The 23,417-nt window shown below is 34.1% G+C and overlaps 1 protein-coding gene across 1 annotated transcript in view; it reads right to left on the bottom strand.

The window, feature by feature from the left end:
- EPHA5 (EPH receptor A5) overlaps positions 1 to 23,417 on the bottom strand; it is a 351,895-nt gene that overhangs the window by 8,212 nt on the left and 320,266 nt on the right. The window contains exons 13-15 of the mRNA XM_033214556.1: positions 13,833 to 13,894; positions 12,202 to 12,411; positions 8,670 to 8,819 (exon numbers count right to left, since the gene is read on the bottom strand). Of these exons, the coding sequence (XP_033070447.1) occupies positions 8,670 to 8,819; positions 12,202 to 12,411; positions 13,833 to 13,894 (422 nt within the window). The remainder of the gene's footprint in view (positions 1 to 8,669; positions 8,820 to 12,201; positions 12,412 to 13,832; positions 13,895 to 23,417) is intronic.

Here is a 23,417-nt window from a genome sequence, read left to right as displayed (position 1 = left end):
TTTTATTATGTTTAATGTTTGTTTTTTACAGGTTTAGGGGGAAATAGATAGCATTAGTACTCTGGTAGGTTGCAAAATGATGGAAATCTACCAAAATTGACCACAGTGCAATTTAGGTGTTCATTTTCCCATACACCTTAGAACATATAACCAAATGAGTTATAATCTCAATGGACTTCCTCATTACTATTAGATTTGTTGATACAGGTGGCTGAGATGAACAAAGTAAAGACAATTAGTATTTTTACAGGCAAGCTGGCATCATTTCAGATGTGCTATATCTGAAATAGTATAATATGCTATGCATTTTCTTGGCAATAACATGTAAATTGATAGTCTGAACACAATACTGCCTCTCTTTCTAATTCCTAAAAACATAACTCAGACCCCTATATGATATTATTCATCTGATGGCAGGGTGGCTCTCTGAGCTCCTTCTATCATATAAGTGTCATTGGGTTTCCATTTTTAGGTGTATACCTATTGTGGGCATTGTTGCTCTTCCTGCCCACACACCCTCAGCCAGCAAAAGGAGTTCTGAAAGGCTTTATTCACAAAAACAGAATCCCACATAGTATATCACCCAACCAGAGTATGCCTTTTGCAATAAAGAATGTATGAGAGTATCACAAATAGTTAAGTCCTCACCTACTATCATAGATACATTCTGGAAACTGTGATTTTCAGTGAAACAAAGTATAATGAAACCAATTTTACTATAAGCTACTTGATATAAACACCAGTTAAGTTCCTAGGGCATATTTCTGGTTACAAAACCATAACTAAACTTCCAATAAAGACCCAAAACACCTCTACTATTAAACTTGGAAATAAATGTGAGCTATGCATATGTTTAAGAAAAAGTGACAAAAGCAAGTAAGATAATTACTTATTTGCTTATTCCAGTTTAGGGCCACAAGTGGCTGGAACCTATCCCAGCAGCTCAGGGAACAAGGTGGGAACCAACCTTGACCCGGACACCATCTCTTTGCAAGACACACTCACACTCACACCCACACTCACTTGGATGGGGACCACGTAGACACACCAATTCACCTTCTATATCTTTGATTATGGAAGGAAACCCACACAGACATGAGGAGAACCTGCATGCTCCACACAGACAGTGGCCCTGGCTGTGTGTTGTTATATTTGTTTTTTTAATCAATATTATAACAAAGTGATGTTGAACAAAATGATGTTATTCCAAGTACTTTTGTACTTCATGAAGTGCTGATAAATTTGTAACAACTCACTCTGCCTGGGGGAGGACAAATTTGTAGTATTTGTATCAGGACATGGTGTAAATACTCTCTCCATGCCAATTGTAATCTACTAACATGGTCTCATCCAAGTAAAAATATTCTAAAATTATGCTAGCTGGTATATTTTGCAGTATCTATATTGTCAGAGACTTCTATGTTGTGCTCCATTCCCAGTGACTCTTGCCAGAAAACACAACAAGACTCCATCGAACTAATAGTTATGAATTACTCATGCAAAGAGATCAAAAGAGGAGTCACCATAATGGCAAGGATAATTGATATCGAGTATCAGGAAGAAGTTGGACTTCTTTCTCACAGTTGGGGCAGGGAGAAATATGTGTGAAACCCCCAAGAATGAAGAATTAGATCGGATCACCAGTTAAGCCAGCATGACCTGCCAAGATCATAGTGAGGGGAATTCAGACTGGATAGCGGAGGAGGGGGAGGATAGGGACCAGGTGAGGTTCTACGATCAACTATAGATACAGGCTGCAGTTCCTCTAGTAACCTTCCTCTTCTGAATTCTTTCTTAGGAGAAAGTGCCCACAGAACCCTGAAACAGATGCTCTCTGAACCTGTGTGAAGTAGGTGTGTCATGGTAAGAGAATAGAGTATGGCGACCATAAACATTTGTCTCTGGGCTTTTCACCTGCAGAGATAGTAATTGGCCAACAACCCTAGCTGCTGTGCTCTAAAGCCCTTCATCACACGTACACTGCATAAAGTTTACTTTATGCACGTTGCTTCCAGGCAATTATGGAGCATGGCAGGGATAATAAGACTCCTTTAAAACGGCATTTTTCCTCCTTCGCTTGCACCCAATCATCTTTCCTTCCTTCCACCTCTACTATACCTAGGGACATACCTGTGTCACTGTCTGACATCTCTCCCAGCTTCCCTTCATCCCTCCTCGATTTTTCTTAGAAACATTTTTCTTAATATCTAGTTATTTCCTGTTGACATAGGCTTCTTGGAGGGCCTGAATTAGCCTATGGATTATGTCAGTCATAGTCATGCAGACTGTTTGTGATTATCTAAATTAATTCTTATTACAAATCTACGAGATAAAAATTATTATACACATTTCGCAGATGAAACACCTCAGGTTTCAAATAATTAGAAGGTTTAAGAAATTGTCCATCTTTAACAGCTAAGAAGTGGGGGTGGCAGGATTCACAAATTAAGTATTTTTATTATGGAAACCTGTGGTCTTTCCATCTTGGTGCTGAGTCACACCACTGAAATTAGAAATTATCATCATTACACTTCAACAACACCAAATAAAATAATTTGAGAGAGGTATGAATGTCACCCTATAGAATCATATTTATTTGCATCATAAATAAATATACATATGAATGTCACCCTATAGAATCATATTTATTTGCACCATAAATAGATATATATTTACATATTATATATATTTACTTTTTTTAAATTATTGTGTATATATGCTATATATCTCTCTCTCCAGAATTAAAATGAGCTATTTTGGAAGATAGTGCATTCTTCATCACAGGAGATGTGAAAATGTAGGCTTGAAAACTGACTGAGTGGCAGGAAGATTAGGAAGATTATATGGAGAATTCAAGCATCAGCTGTGTGTTTCCATGAATTAAGTTCTATCTAGGACTTGAGTACCTATGTTGCTAGGCATTTACTTGAAATTTCACATATAGGAGCTGTTACTACGAGATATGAAGCTCCCTGCAAATGACTAGTGTTTACAAATGTATTTCTGGAAGTAAACCCAGATGACATAGAAATAGTTTCAGATATATCAGTTTTATTCTAAGATTTATTTTCCATTTTCAATAGTTATTAAAGATATATCGAGTATGTTTTTTCCTTAGTGCATCAATCTTAGATCAGTAGACTTCCAGAGATTAAAAACATCTTAGAAATCTTCTATTGAAGCCTATTGTCTTACAAATCCTCGATTGAAGCCCTTTATAATCATTGAAACTGACCAAGAGTTGTAGAATCCAAGATGACTGGCTTTAAGTCCAAGATTTGTTGTTGTTGTTGCTGTTGTTAAACAGCCAGTTACAGAAATTCTGAGCTGAAGAACTGATAATTTTTTATGTGTCACTTTTTCAAAAGTATAACAATTTTCATGAGGATACTAGTTCCTAAAATAATTACTTACATCCGAGGGCGGCATTATCCTTAAAAGATGAACATTCTTTGGTCAAAGACACTCATTTTAGATTACATAGCAATGAGGCTAAGGAGTTGAATAATTTACTTACTGTAAAATCTTAGTAATTTGCAGTATTTGGATAGGAACTATATTCCTCATACTCCTTCTTTAGTTAATTACAACATGTTGACTCTTTGTTTTAGCAAGAAATATGCCAATAATATACATATTCCTTATATGTTTATGTATATTGCTTATACACATATCATTTATACTGCAGATATATGTATATCTGGCACATCAGAAAAGAAATACAGAATAGAAGGAGGAAGAGAGGCACACCCAGCACAAAGCTAGTTGATCTTTTCTGGAGTCAAATACTCTTTTTGCTTTACAAGTAAGATCTGGTCCAACAGAAGTAGCGATAAAACAACTGGATTAAAACTAGCCAGAAAAAGAAAGCATAGAACCTAACTTCCTAAAACCAAAAAGGACAAAAATACTTCTAATACAAGAAGATTGAAAAACAGATTAATTAAATTAGTTTTTAAAATATTGTGGAATCTATGTACTTAGTAGAATCTATACAGTCATACACTCTGAAATAAATATAAGAGAAAGACCTTGCATTAAAAATAAAAAACGCAACAAAATGAAATCTTTAGTTTTTATTTTAGATTCTGAAAAATGTTGACATTTAAAGTATTTACTATCAATAAATAGGCTTCTACTGACTATCTGATATTATCTTAGCTTCCAAGCATGAGTCAGAGTTCATGGTCTGGTATTTACCTAAAATCACCTTAGTCGTTCTAGTTCATTTTTATTATTGTTACTACAGGTTTTCTTCGTGATGGAAGAGGCAATCCTAAATCAAAAGAATACCTCTGCATTTTGTCCTCCTGACCCAGAGGAAGTTCTCCTCTGTGAGATTTAGGTTATCCTGCATGTCTTGGTAATGTAACATTTTCACGGTGGCAAAGCCCTTTAAGAATCAGACAGCATCTAGAATGTGGAGATTATGGCATATATCATTTGAAATTGCCAAATCAATACTTCTACTTTGTTTTTTGAGAATTTTTCTCCAAAAAGATATTTAGTGATTGTGATCATTAAATATAGTTGATTTGTCATGTTTCTTGGATACAAAATTTGGACAGAAATTAGTGCTGTATCTGAAAACTGAAATGTCACTGATGAACTGGCTGAGAAAGTAACAATGCATGCATGCATTAGACATTGTATATAGACAGATATTTTAGAAAGATGTTTATTTGTATGATCATTTTCTGTAAACCTCATTTAAATCCTGAGAAAACCAAGTAGAAACCAAAATATTAGGTTTTTTTTCTTTCTTAAAACTTCCTGAAATGTTACATAAGCAATTTCTTGTATTTTTCTAAATAATTTGAAATAAAGTTATCTGAAAGAGTATCAAGACACTCAAATAGCTGAAATCAGAAAAAAAAAAAAAAGAAAGGCAAAAGGAAAAATAAAAATCACAAAGAAAACACTAAGAGAGTAAAAATAGATGATACTATAATGTTAAAGAAGAGATTAAGCATTAGATAAATGAACTTTTATTCACTTATCTATGCAACTTTATAGTGCCCACCCACAAAGAGTAGTGTCATCGAATCAGCACTTTGATTATGGGATTGGCCAGTGAGATTTTAGTAGACACGTTGCAGGCTGAGATGTAATTGGGCTCCTTCTTACCCTTCAGCCATTTTTCAAACGAAATTAGGTTTGAGCTAGCTGCTGGTCTCAGGAGGAAAATAAGAGACTTGTGGAGGAGGGCCAAGGCATAATAATACAGACCGACTGGCCCCCAGGAACATAAGAAAGCCTAGTTAAGATCAGCACAGTTATGAACATTCACCTAGCACCAGTGTTTGCACCAGTGTATAATTGTGTCTGTGACAGATACAACTGTATTAGGCATGATTCCTGATAACGTGGATGATCTGCTGCACAGCTGGGAAAGACTAATAATTCTGAGTGACAGGATCAGAATTCAAAATATCTCAAGTGTGAGTAGAAGTTAACCAGGCAAATAAGGGATGAATGTTTCCCTTGAGTGAAGTAGACACATGGTAGAAACCAGCATATCGAGGCTCGCTGCCAGGATGGATTAAAATACTTTCACAAAAATTAAAGGGAAGAATGGCATTGCAATGAGCTTTAGATAAGTTAGAAATGAAACCACGCAGTGTTCTGCAGGACATGTTAGCACTTGGCATTTATCTGAAGAATAGAAAGGAGTAAATGGGTCTGGTCTTAGTCTAGACTAAGATCAAGATCAATCCAGAGTAATCATATATTGAACTGTATATTGAATTGAATATGTTATATTTTATATTAAATTAGAAAGCTGATGTAGGACTATTGGTTAGAAATGAAAGGGAGGTAGGACACATTGATTCAACTGGAGACAGTGTGATGCTTAGATACAAAAATTTTTTAGAACCAGATTGAAATTTCTGGTATCACTTTCATTATTTCTGTGATGATAAATAAGTCATTTAACATTGCCAAGCTTCAGTTTCTTAATTGTAAAACAATAATAATAATAGCATCCCTCTGACACAAGGTTGTTAAATATAAGTATAAATACATGTAATAGGGATTTAATGATATCGTTTTGCCATGGTCCTGCCCCTAAAATCATAAAGCTGAAGACAATATATACCATTTTCTCAGATTTAGAGAAATGCCAGTCAGTGCTCCCCTCCCCAAGCCAAGTAAGCAGGGCATAAAGAAAACCAACTTTAGCAATTTTAAGTGACTATAAGAAGGGGAGACTCATTGCCATCTAGTTTGCTTGCTGAGAAACAGAAATCCATAACTCCAATTTGCTGTTTCGATCAAAGAAGAATGCTATGAAATCATGGTAAAGCTGATGTGTGACCCTGGCTTTTCTTCTGCGGAAATTTGAAGAAGGCTGGCTGGAGCAGCCTGCAATAGATGTTTGCAAAGAGAAGGCACTGCTAGTGCATCCAATAAGAATGTTTTTCTCCCCAATAACGTGGACGCAGAGCCAGAACAGTAAGAGACTGTGAGGCAAGGAACAGACAGCAAGTGAGAGGAACTATGGAAAGTCGGAGGACATCCTCCTCCTCTAGGGACCTTGCAGACAAAAGGGCTTCATCAAGGGTCTTTGGAAGAACTCAGACAGATAACTCACTTGAGAACTGATGCCTGGGCAATTTGTCTCACAGGAGACATCAATATTCTCACCTTATGGAAGCAATCATGCCCCTTCTTTTCTTTCTTTCTTTTTTTTTTTTTTTTCTAATTTGTGTTTCTTTCATTGAAAAAGTTAAACATTTTTTCATACATTTATTGGCCATCTGCGTTCCATCCAATATATCTTGCCAAATCTTATGCTTTGCCTATTGTTTCTATTTTTCTTAATGCTTTATTAAGTCTCATTGTATAAGTACACTATATTTTTGTTTATAATGCAGTATTGAAAATATTTTCTCAGTCTAAATTTGTATTTCTTTCTTTTTGTTGTGCATTTTTCAACACAGAAATTTATAATTTTGTTAGTGAAAACTATCCAACTATTTTCTTAAATGGCTCAAGGATTTTTCCTGTTTTTAAAGAAAAGCTAAATATAATCAAAATTTTTCTTCTATCATTTTATATTCTGATTTTAACATTTTGACATTTCAATATTCCAATATTTTATATATACATAGTGTGAAGTTGTGGTTTCATTTTCTTTTTTTTTTATTATTATATTTTAAGTTCTAGGACTTCATGACTAAGACACTAAAAAGCAATGGCAACAAAAGCCAAAATAGACAAATGGGATCTAATTAAACTAAAGAGCTTCTACAAAGCAAAATAAACTACCATCAGAGTGAACAGGCAGCCTATAGAATGGGAGAAAATTTTTGCAATCTACCTATCTGACAAAGGGCTAATATCCAGAATCTACAAAGAACTCAAACAAATTTACAAGAAAAAAAAAATCAACCCCATCAAAAAGTGGGCAAAGGATATGAACAGATGCTTCCCAAAAGAAGACATTTATTCCCCTTCTTTTCTACCTCTCCACCCAGACCAATCCTGAAGAATCGTGATACAGACTTTGGCAGAGGAGGAGGGGCAAATATCTGACCATACTTGTTTCACACTGTAGGTACCTATGGTTAGGCTAGGCATCCAGTTGTGGAAAACACTTTGAAATGAATATGGGATTCCCTTTTTGGTTGTATTAGAATTTTTGGGCTGGAAAGTCAGTGTAATTACCGGCATTGTTGTCGCAACAAAATTCAGCTGGAGAGCTATATAGTATCTGTCTAACCAACCCTGAAGGCATGAGAGAGGGAGGTTTTATGGAGCATGGATGACAGAAATAATGGGAGGGAAAAAAGTGTTTCAAATAAGCACATTATTAAATTAAAACTATTCAAAATATACCACCTTTACAAAGAAGTAATAAAATAGTTGGTAAAGCACTTCAGACAGTGTATGTCACATGGTAAGGGCTTATTAAATGTTAGCTACTTTTATAATTGTTGTTCCTCAAAAGAAAAAATATGAAATTTCCATATGATCCAAAACAGAAAGGGCTGTATTGATCAGTAATGATGGAAAATTACAAAGGGAAAGATTAAAGAGCCATATGTCAGGCATCACATAATAAACGTTGTGAATTTGAACAGAAGATTCTTTCATAGTTCCTTTAATTTTAGGATTCTATTATTGTAAGTATGAATTATTTTTCCATTGTAGGGAAAATCTGGTTTTGCTTTCAAGTTAAATAAACAATACAACTCTTCTTACATTTTTTAATTTAAAGAAACGTAGACTATTCCTTTTTATCCTCTAAGAGCATCCACTATTAAATCAATATCATTCATCCTTTTGGCTTGGAGTATTAGCTGCCTTTATCAAATGCAAATCATAAAAACTTGCCTGTCAGTATTCATTCTTTGATGGCTCTTTCTTTATCTTTGAAAATGATACTGACATGAATTGAGTGAAACATCACTACAGTACAGCTAAAACTGACTGGCAAGGGACTGAGTTTGTATGTAACTGTAACTTACTTTCCTTTGTACTAACTCATTTTGAGCTCCTGCATAAAGGATATTTCAACAACACAAAACAGATCAGAGAGTAAGCAAAGTATTTCATTTTCTTAAGCAACTGTCACTTTCAGAAATGAAAAATATTGTAAGTGTCTTGACTCAGAGAACAAAGCATTTCATTGTCAAGTCGAGAAAGAGTAGTTCCATACTCACATCTTGATTGGTCATCTCCCAGTAGGGTCTCTCTCCATAAGAAACAACTTCCCACATTACTATTCCATAACTCCAGACATCACTGGCAGAAGTAAACTTTCGGAAAGCTATTGCTTCTGGGGCAGTCCATCTGATTGGAATTTTTCCTCCCTAAAATTGAAAACGATTTTAAAAACTTCCTGCATACTTCAAATGTATCTAGGGACAGTGTTGCCTCACTGAAAATATCTAGACAGAGATGTAGCATTTTTAAGTGAATCTGTTTGACATCACACAGTCTCTTTTCACATCTCTCAGCCCATAAGCAGTTGTAGACTAACTACTAATTGGCTGTCTGGAAGGTTTCTAGTTTAAATTCTGTGTGACTACTGAATTACGTACAGAAACCACATCTCAATTACAGTCCTCAGTATGGCAGCTCTAAGTAAGGGAAAGCAGGCAGTCAAACAAACCAATATGGTATACTCTCATGACTTCCTAACAGAGAGTAAAGGACTCAAATTCCCTGAGTGCTTTATTTCTTTAATACAGAAATTGTAAGTGGAAATTACAGGTTCATGAATGTGACCCTGAGCTGTTTAGCAGTTAATAAGACAAGCATGAACACTGGAGATATATATATAGTGTGTATATATATATATATAGTGTGTATATATATATAGTGTGTGTATATATATATATATGTATATTATTTGTTTGTTTGTTTTGTTTTTCAGACAGGATCTCGCTCTGTCTCCTGGGCTGGAGTGCAGTGGTGAGATCTCCACTCACCGCAAACCCCACCTCCCAGATTCAAGTGATTCTCATACCTCAGCCTCCCGAGTAGCTGGGACTACAGGCGTCCACTATCATGCCTGGCTAATTTTTGTATTTTTAATAGAGACAGGGTTTCGCCACTTTGTCTAGGCTACTCTCGAACTCCTGACCTCAAGCGATTCACCCACCTCAGCCTCCCAAAGTGCTGGGATTACAGGCGTGAGCTAGTGGGCCCAGCCTAACATTGGATATATTGAAACAAAGTTACACTTTCCCTTGATGTTGTGTTATTTCTTTTAGACTTGCTTTTCTCTTTTTCTCCCTTGTCTTATTTTTGTTTTTCTTTGGTTCAGCTGTTAAGAGGAGGGTGCCTTGTTTGACTCAACCAAATTAAAAATTATTGAAATTGGATTGGGGGAAAATCTTACCACATTATCAAGTTTTTTTTTTTTTGCATAAAAGTTGATTTGGTAGACTTTCCCTTAATTCATACAATAAGCACTTTTACATCATGCCTCTTTCAGGGTGAAATTATTATTCTCTTAACTTTTTTTTTTTTTTGAAACGGAGTCTCGTTCTGTCGCCTAGGCTGTAGTGCTGTGGCATGATCTCAGCTCACTGCAAGCTCTGCCTCCGGGGTTCACGCCATTCTCCTGCCTCAGCCTCCCAGGTAGCTGAGACTACAGGTGCCCGCCATCACGAACAGCTAATTTTTTTTTTTTTTTTTTTGGTATGTTTAGTAGAGACGGGGTTTCACCATGTTAGCCAGGATGGTATTGATCTCCTGACCTCGTGGTCCGCCCACCTCAGCCTCCGAAAGTGCCAGGATTACAGGCGTGAGTCACTGTGCCTGGCCCCATACATTTCATCTACCATCAAATATGTATTGAAAGAGAAATAGGTGAAAATTTTCAATATTTTATTGTAAAAAGACTAAGATATGCCTTCCCATTTTGCAGGAAGGGAAAGATTTAATTTACACTGCAAAGGAAAAAAATAGGGCTTAAATTGATGTTTATGAACCAAAGTTTCAATATATATATAAGGAAATAACAGTTTGGGATCATTCTAAAAATTATTTTGGGAATTGAAGTTAGGTTTGAATTATTTGCTCTTTAGATACGTGGTAACATCATTTGAAGAAGACTTACCTGAAATTTATTCTCATTCATTAAATATTCATAGGCAAGATAGCATTATGAGTCCTAGCTATGCATAGATATTCTATAATGTCTTATTAATATTCTTTTATAATTTTCATTTGTTGATTATGTTAAACCTTAGCCCATACTTTTTCTCCTGTTACTCTGATCATCCTTGGTGTCATCAATAAATCTGAAGTTCCTTATCTTCTCATCTCTCAGTATATAGATTTTCCACAGATTGCCACTATACCCCATTTCAGAGGAATAAGCCTTGAAGGTTTCAGGTTCTCTGTCTGTCACTTTACTCTGTAGCATAACACACTAACACAAATCTTGAAAAATCTACTTTTTGCACTTAACTAAGACAACAACCAATCCCACTGGCAATGGATATTTGTATAACCTCAATCTTGCTCAGGCCAAATTTATTAAAGGTAACTCTGTTCCCAAGAGAATTCTTAATCAAGCTTTCATGTAATACAAATAATGACAATGGTAGGTCTGGAAGAGGAAAGATATCCCCCCAAACACTTTATTGAGTAAGCTGACCACTGGAAGTCTTTGTTTGCTTTGACAAGTTATTTTTGTCCTTCAGCAAAGTACAAATCCTCATGAATCACAAAGCAAAAAGGTTTTTATAAAACCCTTATAATCTGAAAAGAACTTATTGTTAGACTATCAGTGGATGTAATATTTTAAAAGTTGAATTAAATAAGAAAACGTATATTACTCTGAGAATAAGAGATATCAAGTTGTATAGAGAAAAGGAAACAATGACAGATTTCTCTCTTCACAAGGGTCTTAGACATTGAGGATAACCAACATGATGACACGGAACATATTTATAATTAAGCAAATACTGTTTATCATAAGGAATTCAAAATCAAGAAGTACGACATTATAGATCACCCATAAGATTCTGTTGTAGCAATATCCACAGTTTTTCACAGAAAAAAATGTCAATGATATATCATATCAATACAGCAAGCAATTACTTTGATAGAAAAGAGGGTTGACTTATATGAAATATGACAATATGAGTTAGTGATCAATTTTCCATAGTGTAGACTTAACAGTTTTTAACTAGATATTACAATACCTCCAGGAAATCAAAACTTTTTGAAGGAATAGCTCTTTTTTCCCCACAATGTAACTCCTTAAAAGGTGGGAACTAGATATTTATTTTACAAGTAAGGACAGTATAATGCAGAGAGCTTAAAATACCCAATAATACTATACATGTTTACATATTCATATATATGTATGTATACACAGACATACACACACTATATATGTAAAACCTTTAATGTAGGAGATTCTGTATTTAATTCTTTACTTTTAAATTTAAGATGATTATTCTTACATACTGTATCCATTTTGAAGTAAGATATTTTATTTTTAGTATCTTCAGAAAAAATTAATTATTGAGACTCAGATATTCTAAAGTTAATATTTAAATTGGCTGATATATAAAAGGAAGAATTTTTTCATTTTTGATTTTCTCTCTCCCTCTCCCTATCTCTCTCTCTCTCTCTGTTGCAGGAATGTTCTTTTAGATATTTCTTTTAGAATCTTTAAAAATTAAATGGCTCTGGTCTACTGTTTCAGAAATGCACTCTATTAGATCTTACCCTCGTCGTATAGGCTGCCTCGGGATCATCTTCCAGTACCCGGGAAAGTCCAAAGTCAGACACTTTGCACACAAGGTTACTGTTGATTAAGATGTTTCTAGCAGCAAGGTCTCTATGCACATAACCCATGTCAGAAAGGTACTTCATTCCTGCAGCAATACCTCTCAGCATGCCAACAAGCTGAATCACAGTGAACTGCCCATCGTTTTTCTGTAAAGACAATGTAGAAATATTAGTCTAACAATACCAATCACTTGGGGAAAATATGAGAGGTCTGTATTCAATCCCCCAAACTGATAATATCAATCACTAAATTCATATGCAATTTCTATCTGAAGGAGAGTGGAAAATGGTAGGAAGTATATGGTTAACTTGGTAATGTTTATTTTTCCTCTGCTTGGATAAAGCAGATAAAGGTTTTGAAAACCCTGGCCAAAAATCTTGTGTAGTTGCCTTTTTCTGCGTCATAACTCCTTTATTCTCAGTCATCAGAAGGGTTTGTTCACACTCCAACCTAGTATCTACCTTGGGTCAACACTGTACTATTTTGAGGTGATTTAAAAGAAGCTAGCTGGATAGACATATTAAGGTAAAGTATAAATGGACAGAGAAGATAAGGGAGTTTCTGCAACAGCAGATGGGAGACAGGTGACTGAGCAGTGATCAGGATAATATTAGCAATTTTTGGAAGTTTGTCATCTTTGTCAAGGGCACTGAAATTATTTCAGTTACATAAACTTAGAAGGCTCAACGGATGGCTATTTTAAAATAAAGGAATGATGTGACTCTAAGAGACCAGAGTACTTAAAGGTATGGTTAGAAAATTTGATAAAATAATTTGGCAGGGTCTGCCAATAGGAAGAAAAATCTGGCTTTTCAGGGGATCATTATCAAATTCATGGCATAAGTTCCTCTTACAATTGTTATCAATGCCATGTGCTATCACTTTTTCCTACCAATGGTAATGAGCACTATATTAATATTACAAACTGCCAACCTGTATGTTTAATCAGGCCTGCAAATATGTTACATTGTCTAACACAAGCTATTTACTAATAAAGTGGGTTGCTGATATTTAAATGTAGAGATTTGCACACAAAAGAAAAAAACCCTCCCCTGAAACGCTGCCGATCTGATAACATTAGCTATTGTCAATTACCACATGACCTCTGCTGGTGCAAGTAGTGACTGGTCTTTAGGTGGATTAGGAGCACTTATAGGCTCCAACTTGACCCCTCTATTAATGACTTGCTTGGGCTATTTACACGGTTTCTCACTCTACCTGATAAACTATGAGAAAATTGAACACTTGTAAGACCTTATTTTTTCCTTTTTTCCGTTTTTACATTTCTTTTTTAAAATTTTTCTTTTCCTCCCTTATTGCATTTCACTTCACTGCATTTTTTTTTCACAAATTAAAACATACTTAAATAACACTTTAGGGGCATATAATTTGGATTTGTGTGAGTTTTCTGAAACAAATCAATGTTCATTTTGGAGTATAATTATTGTGGCTCCATACATCTCTATTCTATTAAAAACTTAAGCTTTAAAGTGGCCCAATTTCAACTTGAACATCACAGCCAATATATAAATAACACCTTGAATAACTAAATTATTCCAAATCCTACCTTTAAAAATGTATCTAAAGAGCCATTCTCCATATACTCTGTCACTATCATCACTGGTTTACCTGAAAAGAAAACAGAGTGATATAACCTGCTGCTCTTCGATTGTGCATTCTCATCTGGCAAAAGCTTACCCAGAAGTTTTTATAAGTGTCCAAATTTTGTATATATACACATATATATAATGTATATATATAACGTGTGTGTGTGTATATATATATATATTTATTTAAAATGTCTTCTTTAAGAAATAAGCTAATTCCTGATATGATGATATCTTAGTGCTATGGGTGAGTCAGTGAGAAAAATGTATCATGAGGTTAATAGCAGATTGACATTTAAGATTCACACACACACACACACCCTTGCCAATATCATCACTAATTTATGTAGAAAATGTGTTTAAGAATAATTCTATGAGTTTTAGGATAAATTTTATTTTAATAGAAGTAATGATATAATGCATCCAATAATATTCAGTGAAACACTTGGAACATACTCATCTTTCTAATTCTCACAATTCTAAATAAAAACTCCATCCTATCTAACTGTCCTGTTTATGATCCCTTTAATGTATATTGTATTTTCCTTCCTTTACCCCTATGTTTCTGTAACTCCTTTCCTTAGGGCTACCTGCCCTTCCTCTCTCTGCCACACACTTAAAATCTTGATTAACCCCGGGGACTTTTCATTTTTTAAAGCCCCGTTCTAATTGTTATGTGAAAGATTTCCTTAGCAGTCATTAATTATGATGAAAAGTGTTCTTCTCCTTTCGTATCTGACATTGGCATGTAGCCTAGAGGTTAGTTGGACAGACTCTAGAGCCATACTTCTGGAATTTTCATCACAGAGCAATCACTCACTATTATGTGCTCCCAGGCAAGTCAATTCTTATCTCAGTGCCTCAGTTTTCTCATCTATAAAATGAGGATAGCAATGGCGCCTACCTCATAGGGTTGTTGTGAGTATACACTAAGTCACATGGTTATCCAAGGCACTTAAAATAGTTCCTATTACTCAGAATTTGCTATGCAAGGATTTAACATTTTAAAAATAAATTTTATCAACTTCGTATCTGTGTGTTGGCTTCCTTGCTAGATGTAAGTTGACCAAGAGAATAGATCACCTTATTCCATAAAAAAATTGTGACATTTCATACATAGTACGTCTGTAACACAAGATGAAAATTGCAAGATAAAAAATTCTCACTATACAAGAAAATATCTAGAAAACAGTTGCTAGTTTTATCATTCCACATTTTCACTATATTTTAAGACATGCCCCTTCACTCTTTAATAGAAACACATGACATAAAACTTGTTTTAATTTAAAATATTTTGAGTTAAGAAAAAGGAGACCAATGACAATAAAATTACCATAATGTCCATTAATTAACTTTTTAATTTATGAAGAGAAACAAATACTATACAATTGTGAAATGCATTATAAATAATTTAATGGCATTCTTCAGAAGAGCGTCCATATTTTACTGGATAGTTGATTGACTCAGGTCATAGAATGACAACTTGCATATTTACACATATCATATTATCCAGAAGTACAAAGACAGATGTAGAATATATGACTATTACATATGAAAAGGAAATAAGTGGGAAGAAAAAAGATTTTTTTAATTCCCAGATCACTTAAAACTCACTGTTTATAATAATAATGTAGGACAAGTGAGTCTAATTCTCACTTAATTATCTTCTCATAAAATACTCTAGAGACAGTATTTCTTTAAATGGAATGCGATGTGTATTGCAAACGCAACCACATTTCTTCATCCTCTAAAGTTTATAAAAGTTGTGAAAAATATTTGTTTAAAATATTTTATTTGACACAGGTTTGTAGATGCCTATGTTAGGTGAGAGATCACATATGCAGAGAGTGTGCATTTTGGATGTAATTTAATCTGCACCTTGAAGAGTGAAGGACTCACTGGTGTAATAAAAGGTGACCAGAGTTCCAGGAAGGGAGGTGGCACATGTCTATGCATATTGCCAAGAAAGATCCCATCAAGTTCAAATATGGTCAGAGCTCGGAATTTTTTCTTTTCTTAAATCATATAGTCACAGGAGATGAGGTAACAAATACCGACCTTAAAACTAGATAGAAATGAAATTTCTTAGTAGAAACATAATTCTTTAGATTGTATTTGTAAACGGCTCAAGAACACAACAGGAAAAAATTGATAATGAAATTTTTATCATTAGTATAATTTTAATCTACATTCATGAATAGAAAATGCTTGCAACTTAAACTTGATTTTAATTATATTGTCAGACTCTTTCCAAAGGACCTCAGGCAAACTCTAAAATAGACACAATTCTGCTTTGGGCTCTTTTTGTCCCATTCTCACATCTCAGAGCCCATTTCAGCCTTTTATATTCATCTGAAGTCCTTTTCTTTCAAGGAAACAAAAGTAATATACCTCTCCCAGGAGTGATAGCCCCACTGTTTGAGCACGGGTACCTATATGTCAGAATTTGTACCAGCGATAATGCTGAAATATCCTGGATCACCCTGTGATATTAGGCATTACCCCATCATTTGCCCAGTTTCAGGAATTTGAAAGTACTCAGCGAAGAAACTGTTACTCATATAAAGGGGACACATGGGAGACTCCGGCATCAGTTTTTACCCACAGTATAGATAGAAAGATTTCAATCAATTTACAATGAATAGAGCCAAAACAGTATGTACCTGACGAAGATCAGCCCTAATCTAACTAAAAGGAGGCCTAGATTTTCTGGAATCTGCCTGTAATTCCAGAAATCCTCCCTCTGTGCCTCTTTTACTTGGATTCTGCCTGATCTCGCCCCTCATTTACATAAATCTATTGAAAGGGTTGTCACATTATAATGAATGGAAAGACCTGACTTCCAGCAGACATCTAGAGAATATAGTCTCAGCTTTTCCTGCATGGCACCTCTCAGCTCATATCACATGAACAGATGCTGTGTTCCACTAATCTATGTTATCATTATCTACTTTACCCCATGTCCTTTATGTTTGCAGGGCTTTTCCTGTATTTCTACTTACAGCACTTTCATTTTCTTCCTTCTTTCCTTTCTAGAATTTCTTCTTTCTGCCTATCTTTTTATATTTTAGGCTCTCTTTTTAGAGTTGTGGGTCAGTGGTAAATACAACCACTGCTCACCCAAGATCTAGAGAGTAGGATTTGGATGGAATTCTCATAAAAAATTATCTCTTTCTTGGGAAAATCTGCATCTTAAATTCAAACCAAATTCATTGAACTTAGAAGACAGAATTTATACTCTAAAGAGAATGCACTGATCAGACAACGTGTTCGCACTGTATAATATATATTTGAGGGAAAAAAGAGAGATGGGCACCTGGTATTCATCCTGTAAGATTTTTCAGCTAGTGTCACCTAATTTTAAAAGGCAGATTAATTATTTATGACAGTGTAGGTTGTGATGTGAAAAACAAAAACATTATTTGAGAAAGATGATAAGGACCTAAAACACCTCTCATATTTCACATGATGGGGGAAAAGCAATTAAAATGAATGTTTGCAAACAAGTATGATCTTCTTTTGTTGACAGGAATAAGACACTTCAGGACCCATTCGATTATTTTTCATGCTTGAGTCATTTTAATGCTAATTACATTTAATTTGGCTTATGTTTTGTCTCAGTTCCTGCTAGCCTGCAAAAATGACATAGCAATAATTAACATGGCTTACTCTAACCCTTGTAAATTCAATAAAAGTGTATAAATCATTTTCCATTATCCAGCTTGAAGTACAGACAAAGAGTAGATCTGCCAATAATTTTGAAAGCATGTTATCAAAAATCCATATAAAAAGAGCTCGTAAAGTATGTCAAAACATGATTTTAATCACAGAGGAGAGTTTTTATATTACTTTCTATTATTTACTGAAGGCCCAGCCTGGGGAGAGTACATGAAGTAACAGAAATATATTATTTGAGAAATTTATCTTTATTATTGATAACTATAAAAGAGCTCACATTTATTGAACATCTACTCTTTATAAGGCAATGTTATTGATATTAAAATTCTATAACTGTGATATTATAATAGACTTTTTCAGTGAAGGCAAGTAAGGCTCAGAAAGGGTCAATATATTGCTTGGGTTGCCTAGAGCAAGTTATATAAGAAGTAAAGTTGAGAATCAAATTTACATCTATCTGAATATTAAGGCTGTTTTTCTTTCTCCCATACTGTGATGCCTGCCAATTCAAAATATTTACTTTGATTTCATTTTAAAAACTCACAAATATTCATTTTTTGTGTGTTAATACAAACTTGGGAATCACAAATATGGCATAACTAATTATTCAACCATTGATGGCAGATCTAATTCAGGAATTCACCTTCAATAAATATTCTATTTTTATATATGCTCATTATCCACATATGATCCAAGCAGTGTATTGTGAACAATCTTGGATTACATTCACAAGAGATACTTAAAGTAGTTAAACCCATAGAAGCAGAAAGTAGAAAGGTAGTTTCTAGGAGCTGTGGGGACAGGGAAGTGGAGGGTTGCTGTTCAATGTGTACAAAATTACAGTATGCAAGATGAAAAAGTACTAAAGATCTGCTGTACAACAGTGTTTGTAAGGGTAATAATACTGTATTGTACACTTGAAAAAATTTAAGGGTGTATAGCTCAAGATGTGTGTGTATATTTTTTCTACAATTACAAAAAAATTAGATTTTTTTTTACTTATTATGTAACTTTTTGGTGCTAACGTCCATCACAAATCTCCAAAAGAGAAGAGAATATACCCTTCCTGATAATACAATCCTTTGCTATAAGATATCTCAAAGTTAGGTGAAAAAAATTTGGGGAATGTTGATCTAGTCCTTGTTTCTCAGAGTATGGCATCTGACAAGCATCATAGACATGGCCTGGGAACTTATTAGAAATATAAAATACCATTCCCCAAGCAGATCTATTGAAACAGATTCTGCAATTTAGCAATATCCCCAGAGGCACATTACGTTTTTTGAAACACTAAACTAGGCCACATCACAAGAGTTGCTGCTAAATATAGGCTTATTATTTTATTTGCATTAATATCATCTTCCTTTCCAAAACCATTAGCTCATCAATAAACACATGATACCACTTAGGGCTATCAGTGAGCATTTCATTTAGAAGCCTCATAATTCACTGGAAAATTATTGTCAATGCATTTCTCTTAGAAATATATTTTAAGATTTGTAAATGACTGAAAGTAAGCCTCTGCTTATACTTACCTACCTATAGTATGATTTCATTATGCCATCTTATTTGCATTGTTTTCTATTTAGTATACTTATGCTTGCAGCTGTTTCAAATTTATTTTATTCTTACCCCAAAGGAAACTTGGGATAACACAAATATGGTGAATAAATTATTAATTGATAATGGTCAACCAGAAAATAAGATCTTGTACTTGGCGTAGGAATACGTAATTCTTATTAAAAGTGGAAAAAACAAAACAACAAAAATAAAAACAAACTATGAGCAGAACTTAGAAACGTACTCAGATATTTTAATTTTATTATGGTTCTTATTTGCTGGCTAACGTGTTGGGACAAGTCCTTTGTAAAATTATATAATTTCAGATTGGGAAAATAAGACAAAATCAAAAGTTTGCATACCTCACCTGAGACACGGGCATGGAAATGCAAAATGTCTCTATGGGTAGAAATTCCAAGCTTTCCTAAATATCCTCTTTATTTCAGATTGTTTACATTAATGTAAACTTTCTCAATAGATATTCATTTCTCAAATTGAAAACAAACTAGCATTGTTCTTACATTAGTGAAAATGGTTAATATAGTAATTAATTATGGAATCAGAAATTATAAGCTTTTCAGAAGAGATGGAGAATCTAAAAATGATCAAATCTGACAACTTGGTTGTATTAATAATGAAAATAACTTTAAAACACAGTTTCATTTATTAACAGTCAATCTGCAAGTCAGTAAATTTCTTTCTATAAACCTATATGTCTTTCAGATGATTGAGATTTAGATTCTTTAAGAGACAGCACTTGTAAATATCTCATTTTTAGTATATGTGTATTTACTAAACACCTGTATCTGCCTTAACAAAGAAAAGCAAGTACCAAATTAATGAGCTTGGTTCTGTTTCTACTTCAGTTTTAAAATTGTTTATTTATATCATTGTTTATAACTGGTTCATGTACTTTTATTTCTTCTTGTGAAGTGGAAGACATAAAATTAAAGTTTACTCATACTTCAAACATTTTTCTTTTTACTTATTGGGACTAAAGTTAAATCCAACTTTATGCACAACATCTGTAATTGTATGCTAATAGGTATCTCAAATTTAACATGTCCACAACTGAACTACTGATTACCAAGCATAATCTTGTTCCTCCCAAACTCATCCCCATAAATTGCAACTCCTTTTTTTGAGACACTCAGGACAAATAATTTATAGTTATCATTGACTCCTCTCTTTTTCTCACACTTCACATCAAATTCACAAGAAGGTTTACTGTGATTGCCTTCAAAATATCTACAAAATCCAACCACTACCCTCCACCATGTTAGGTCATTACACTGACCTAATCCATAATGATCAGTGAACAATATAAATTAGCTTCCAGTGCCTCCCTGCTTCAACACTGGGTCCTACCACCTCTTCTTAACCCAGCAGGGTCCTGTTAATGTGTCAATCAAATTCTAACCCATGTTAACTCTACAGCTTCAAAGTTCAGATTAAGAGATGGTCTTTGCAGGCACCAAAGAGTTTTTACAGTTTATTCTCCTACTACATCGTTAATCTAAATTCTTACCAAAGACTTCTCTCAATCATTCCACTGCAGCAACAATGGCCTTCTTGCTGTTTCTTGAACCTTCCAGGCAAGTTCCCTTAGAGCATTGCTGGTCCCTCTTCCTGTAACACTCTACCTCCAAATGTCTGTAAGGCCCCAAATTTTAATTTGTTCAAGCCTTATCTAAGTAAAATAGAAAGCACCCACTCTCAACAGAAGCAACCCCCAATCTCCTTTCCCAGCTTGATTTTCTCCATTTAACATTATTATCTTAAGTTATTTGTTCATTTAATTTCTGTCTCCATCGCCCAAAGGTAAACCCTATAAAGGCAGAAATTCAGTCGGTTTAATCTCTGCTATAGCCCCATTGATTAGTAAGAATAGACCTGTATTAGGTGATCAACTAGTTTTTTTGAGTAAATAAATGTTTCTTGTCAAGCATGTACAGAATGATGAAATATGAGGTTGGTTATATCTACTGTTTAAGAGTTTGGATTTTGGAATCAGAGAGAGCTGTTTTAAAATCTGCCATTATTCCCATGCTAGTTTTATGATATTGGATAAGGTATTTAACTTTTTTAATGCTATTTTTTCCCCTCTGTAAAATGAAAACAAATACTAATGTCTATAGCATAGCATATTGTGCAGATTAAAAGAGATAACATATAAAGAAAACTAAGCTTAGTAAATTCTTAATGCAATGTCAATAATAATTAATGGTGGTATATGCAAGATTTGATTTTCAGACAATTTCCTTCCTATTAATTTTATTATTATTTTTCATAAAAGCCCATGGTTTTATATAACAAAGTTTTTAAATTTAAAACATAAACTATATCATTCTAACTAGCCTACGATCTTTACATAGCCACAATTTATTCATTCACTATTTTAATTTCCTCCTTTTTTTTTATTATCTAATGTGTCTGGCCCTTGGCTAGACACAAAGGGGGCGATAAACCTATTCTGGTTTCAATGAGCTCATTGCATAAGAAGGGTGATAAAATATTTGCAGATTTAATTATGAAAAAGCATATAGCATGACAGAGTATACAGAAATGCCACTGATATTTAGACAATTACTTCTGACTGAGAATTCACTCATTCAACACATATATAAAGTGCTACACATGTTGGGCTTGGATCTAGGAACACACAAGTGAGCAAAACAAAAGCCTTTGCCCTTCAAAGTTCATATTTTGAAACTTTTACTCTAATGTAGAAGTGGGAAGCTTTTCTTTACTCAGCTAGTCAACATAATTGAAGGCCTACTTTATGCCAGGCAGGCACTCAAGATTGAAGGAAAAATGAAGATAAATGACACTGATCTCATAGAGGTCACATTTGAATTAAACCTGAAGGTCAAGAAGAGAGAAGAGAGGACATTTTAGGCCTTACTGAAGTATCTCAAGGGGGCAGAGCAAGAATAAGGTAGAGTTTTCCAGAAAGAAAATAGTGAACTATGGAAATATGTATCAGATTAAGTATGAAAGTCTATGCAGTTTGGTTGATTTGTTTGCATGACTGCTGATGAAGCATGATACGAAAGCAGTGACTTGAGGGCAATGTGTATGGAGTGGACTAAAGTGGAAAGTGACAAAATGGGAAGAGTAGTGGAAGACTGTTGGAATAATGTTAGTTAATATATAATAAGAGCCTGTATAAAGAAAATGATCTTACTAGACAGACTGAAGTAATATATTTGAAAGATAATTACAAATTTACACAATAAGTCAAAACTGTCTAGCAGTTTAGGCAATCAATGTAATTGGAGTTTCTATCTCTGCAGATATAGAAATAAAGAGAAAGAGAAATTCCTCTAATTTTTCTGTAATGTATTGTTTAAATTTATTAATTTTACAGAACTAAGCTTATTCATACATGATTCTAAATTAAGAAATAAAATTATAACTAATCCTAAGACTGAATAGATATTCCTTTAGTCAGTTTGGATAATAATTTTCCACTGATGGTAGACGAAATCTTCAGAAACTAAGGATGCTGCAGTGAAAAAGTTATAGCTTTTTTCTCCTTTTTATCTTTTTCCTGAATCTCATTAAATAGTAAAAGCTGGCACTGTGTCTATTACACTAAAGTGCCTTGCATTTCAAATGAGTCAATTAAGCCAGGACCTGTGGGTTTTTTCTTAATGTCATTTATCATGAAAGAGCTTTAGAATATATGTATCTATTTATGATGGTTCCTGTTTCACAATAAATCACAGAAGGAATTTGAATAGGGCTCAAGCTTCTGGCACGTGATACTGGAAAGATGAAGGCTCACGATGACAGCACCCATAGAAGGGCTACTTCAGACTCCCTACCTCAGCTTCAATAAGAAAAATCACAAGATTTAGTTGCACTTATGTCTCATTATCTGTGTGCTGCAGGTTGAGAATAATTGCTGAATAAATTAGCATCAGATCAGAGAGCATGAAATTAAGGACACAAATAAAGTGAGTTGCAACATGGTAAATTAAAAACAAGTTGAAGACTTCCTAAGTTGAACATCAAGAGCTAAATTTATAAAGGAGAAATATTGTTTCAATAAATGTATAGAATAAATTAAACATACAGAATAAGAAGTAAAAGCAAATAAATATTGTAAGTATTTACATTTTTCTTTACATATATGTGTAGCCTCATGGTGAGCAGCAACATCCAGCAGAATATTTGATTAAGAGATAGAAATTTAAAACTGCCTTTCTAACTAAAGTAACATTTTTTTAGAACAGAATTCATAGAATCTAGATATGATCATTTGTTGATATTGAAACTAGCTCCTAAAAATGCATATACAA

This window comes from Trachypithecus francoisi, unplaced genomic scaffold, assembly GCF_009764315.1.
Source record: "Trachypithecus francoisi isolate TF-2019V2 unplaced genomic scaffold, Tfra_2.0 Lachesis_group1, whole genome shotgun sequence".
In the NCBI taxonomy this organism is placed as follows: domain Eukaryota; kingdom Metazoa; phylum Chordata; class Mammalia; order Primates; family Cercopithecidae; genus Trachypithecus; species Trachypithecus francoisi.
Note: the sequence above shows the minus strand (reverse complement) of the source record. Positions and strands in the feature narration are given on the sequence as shown.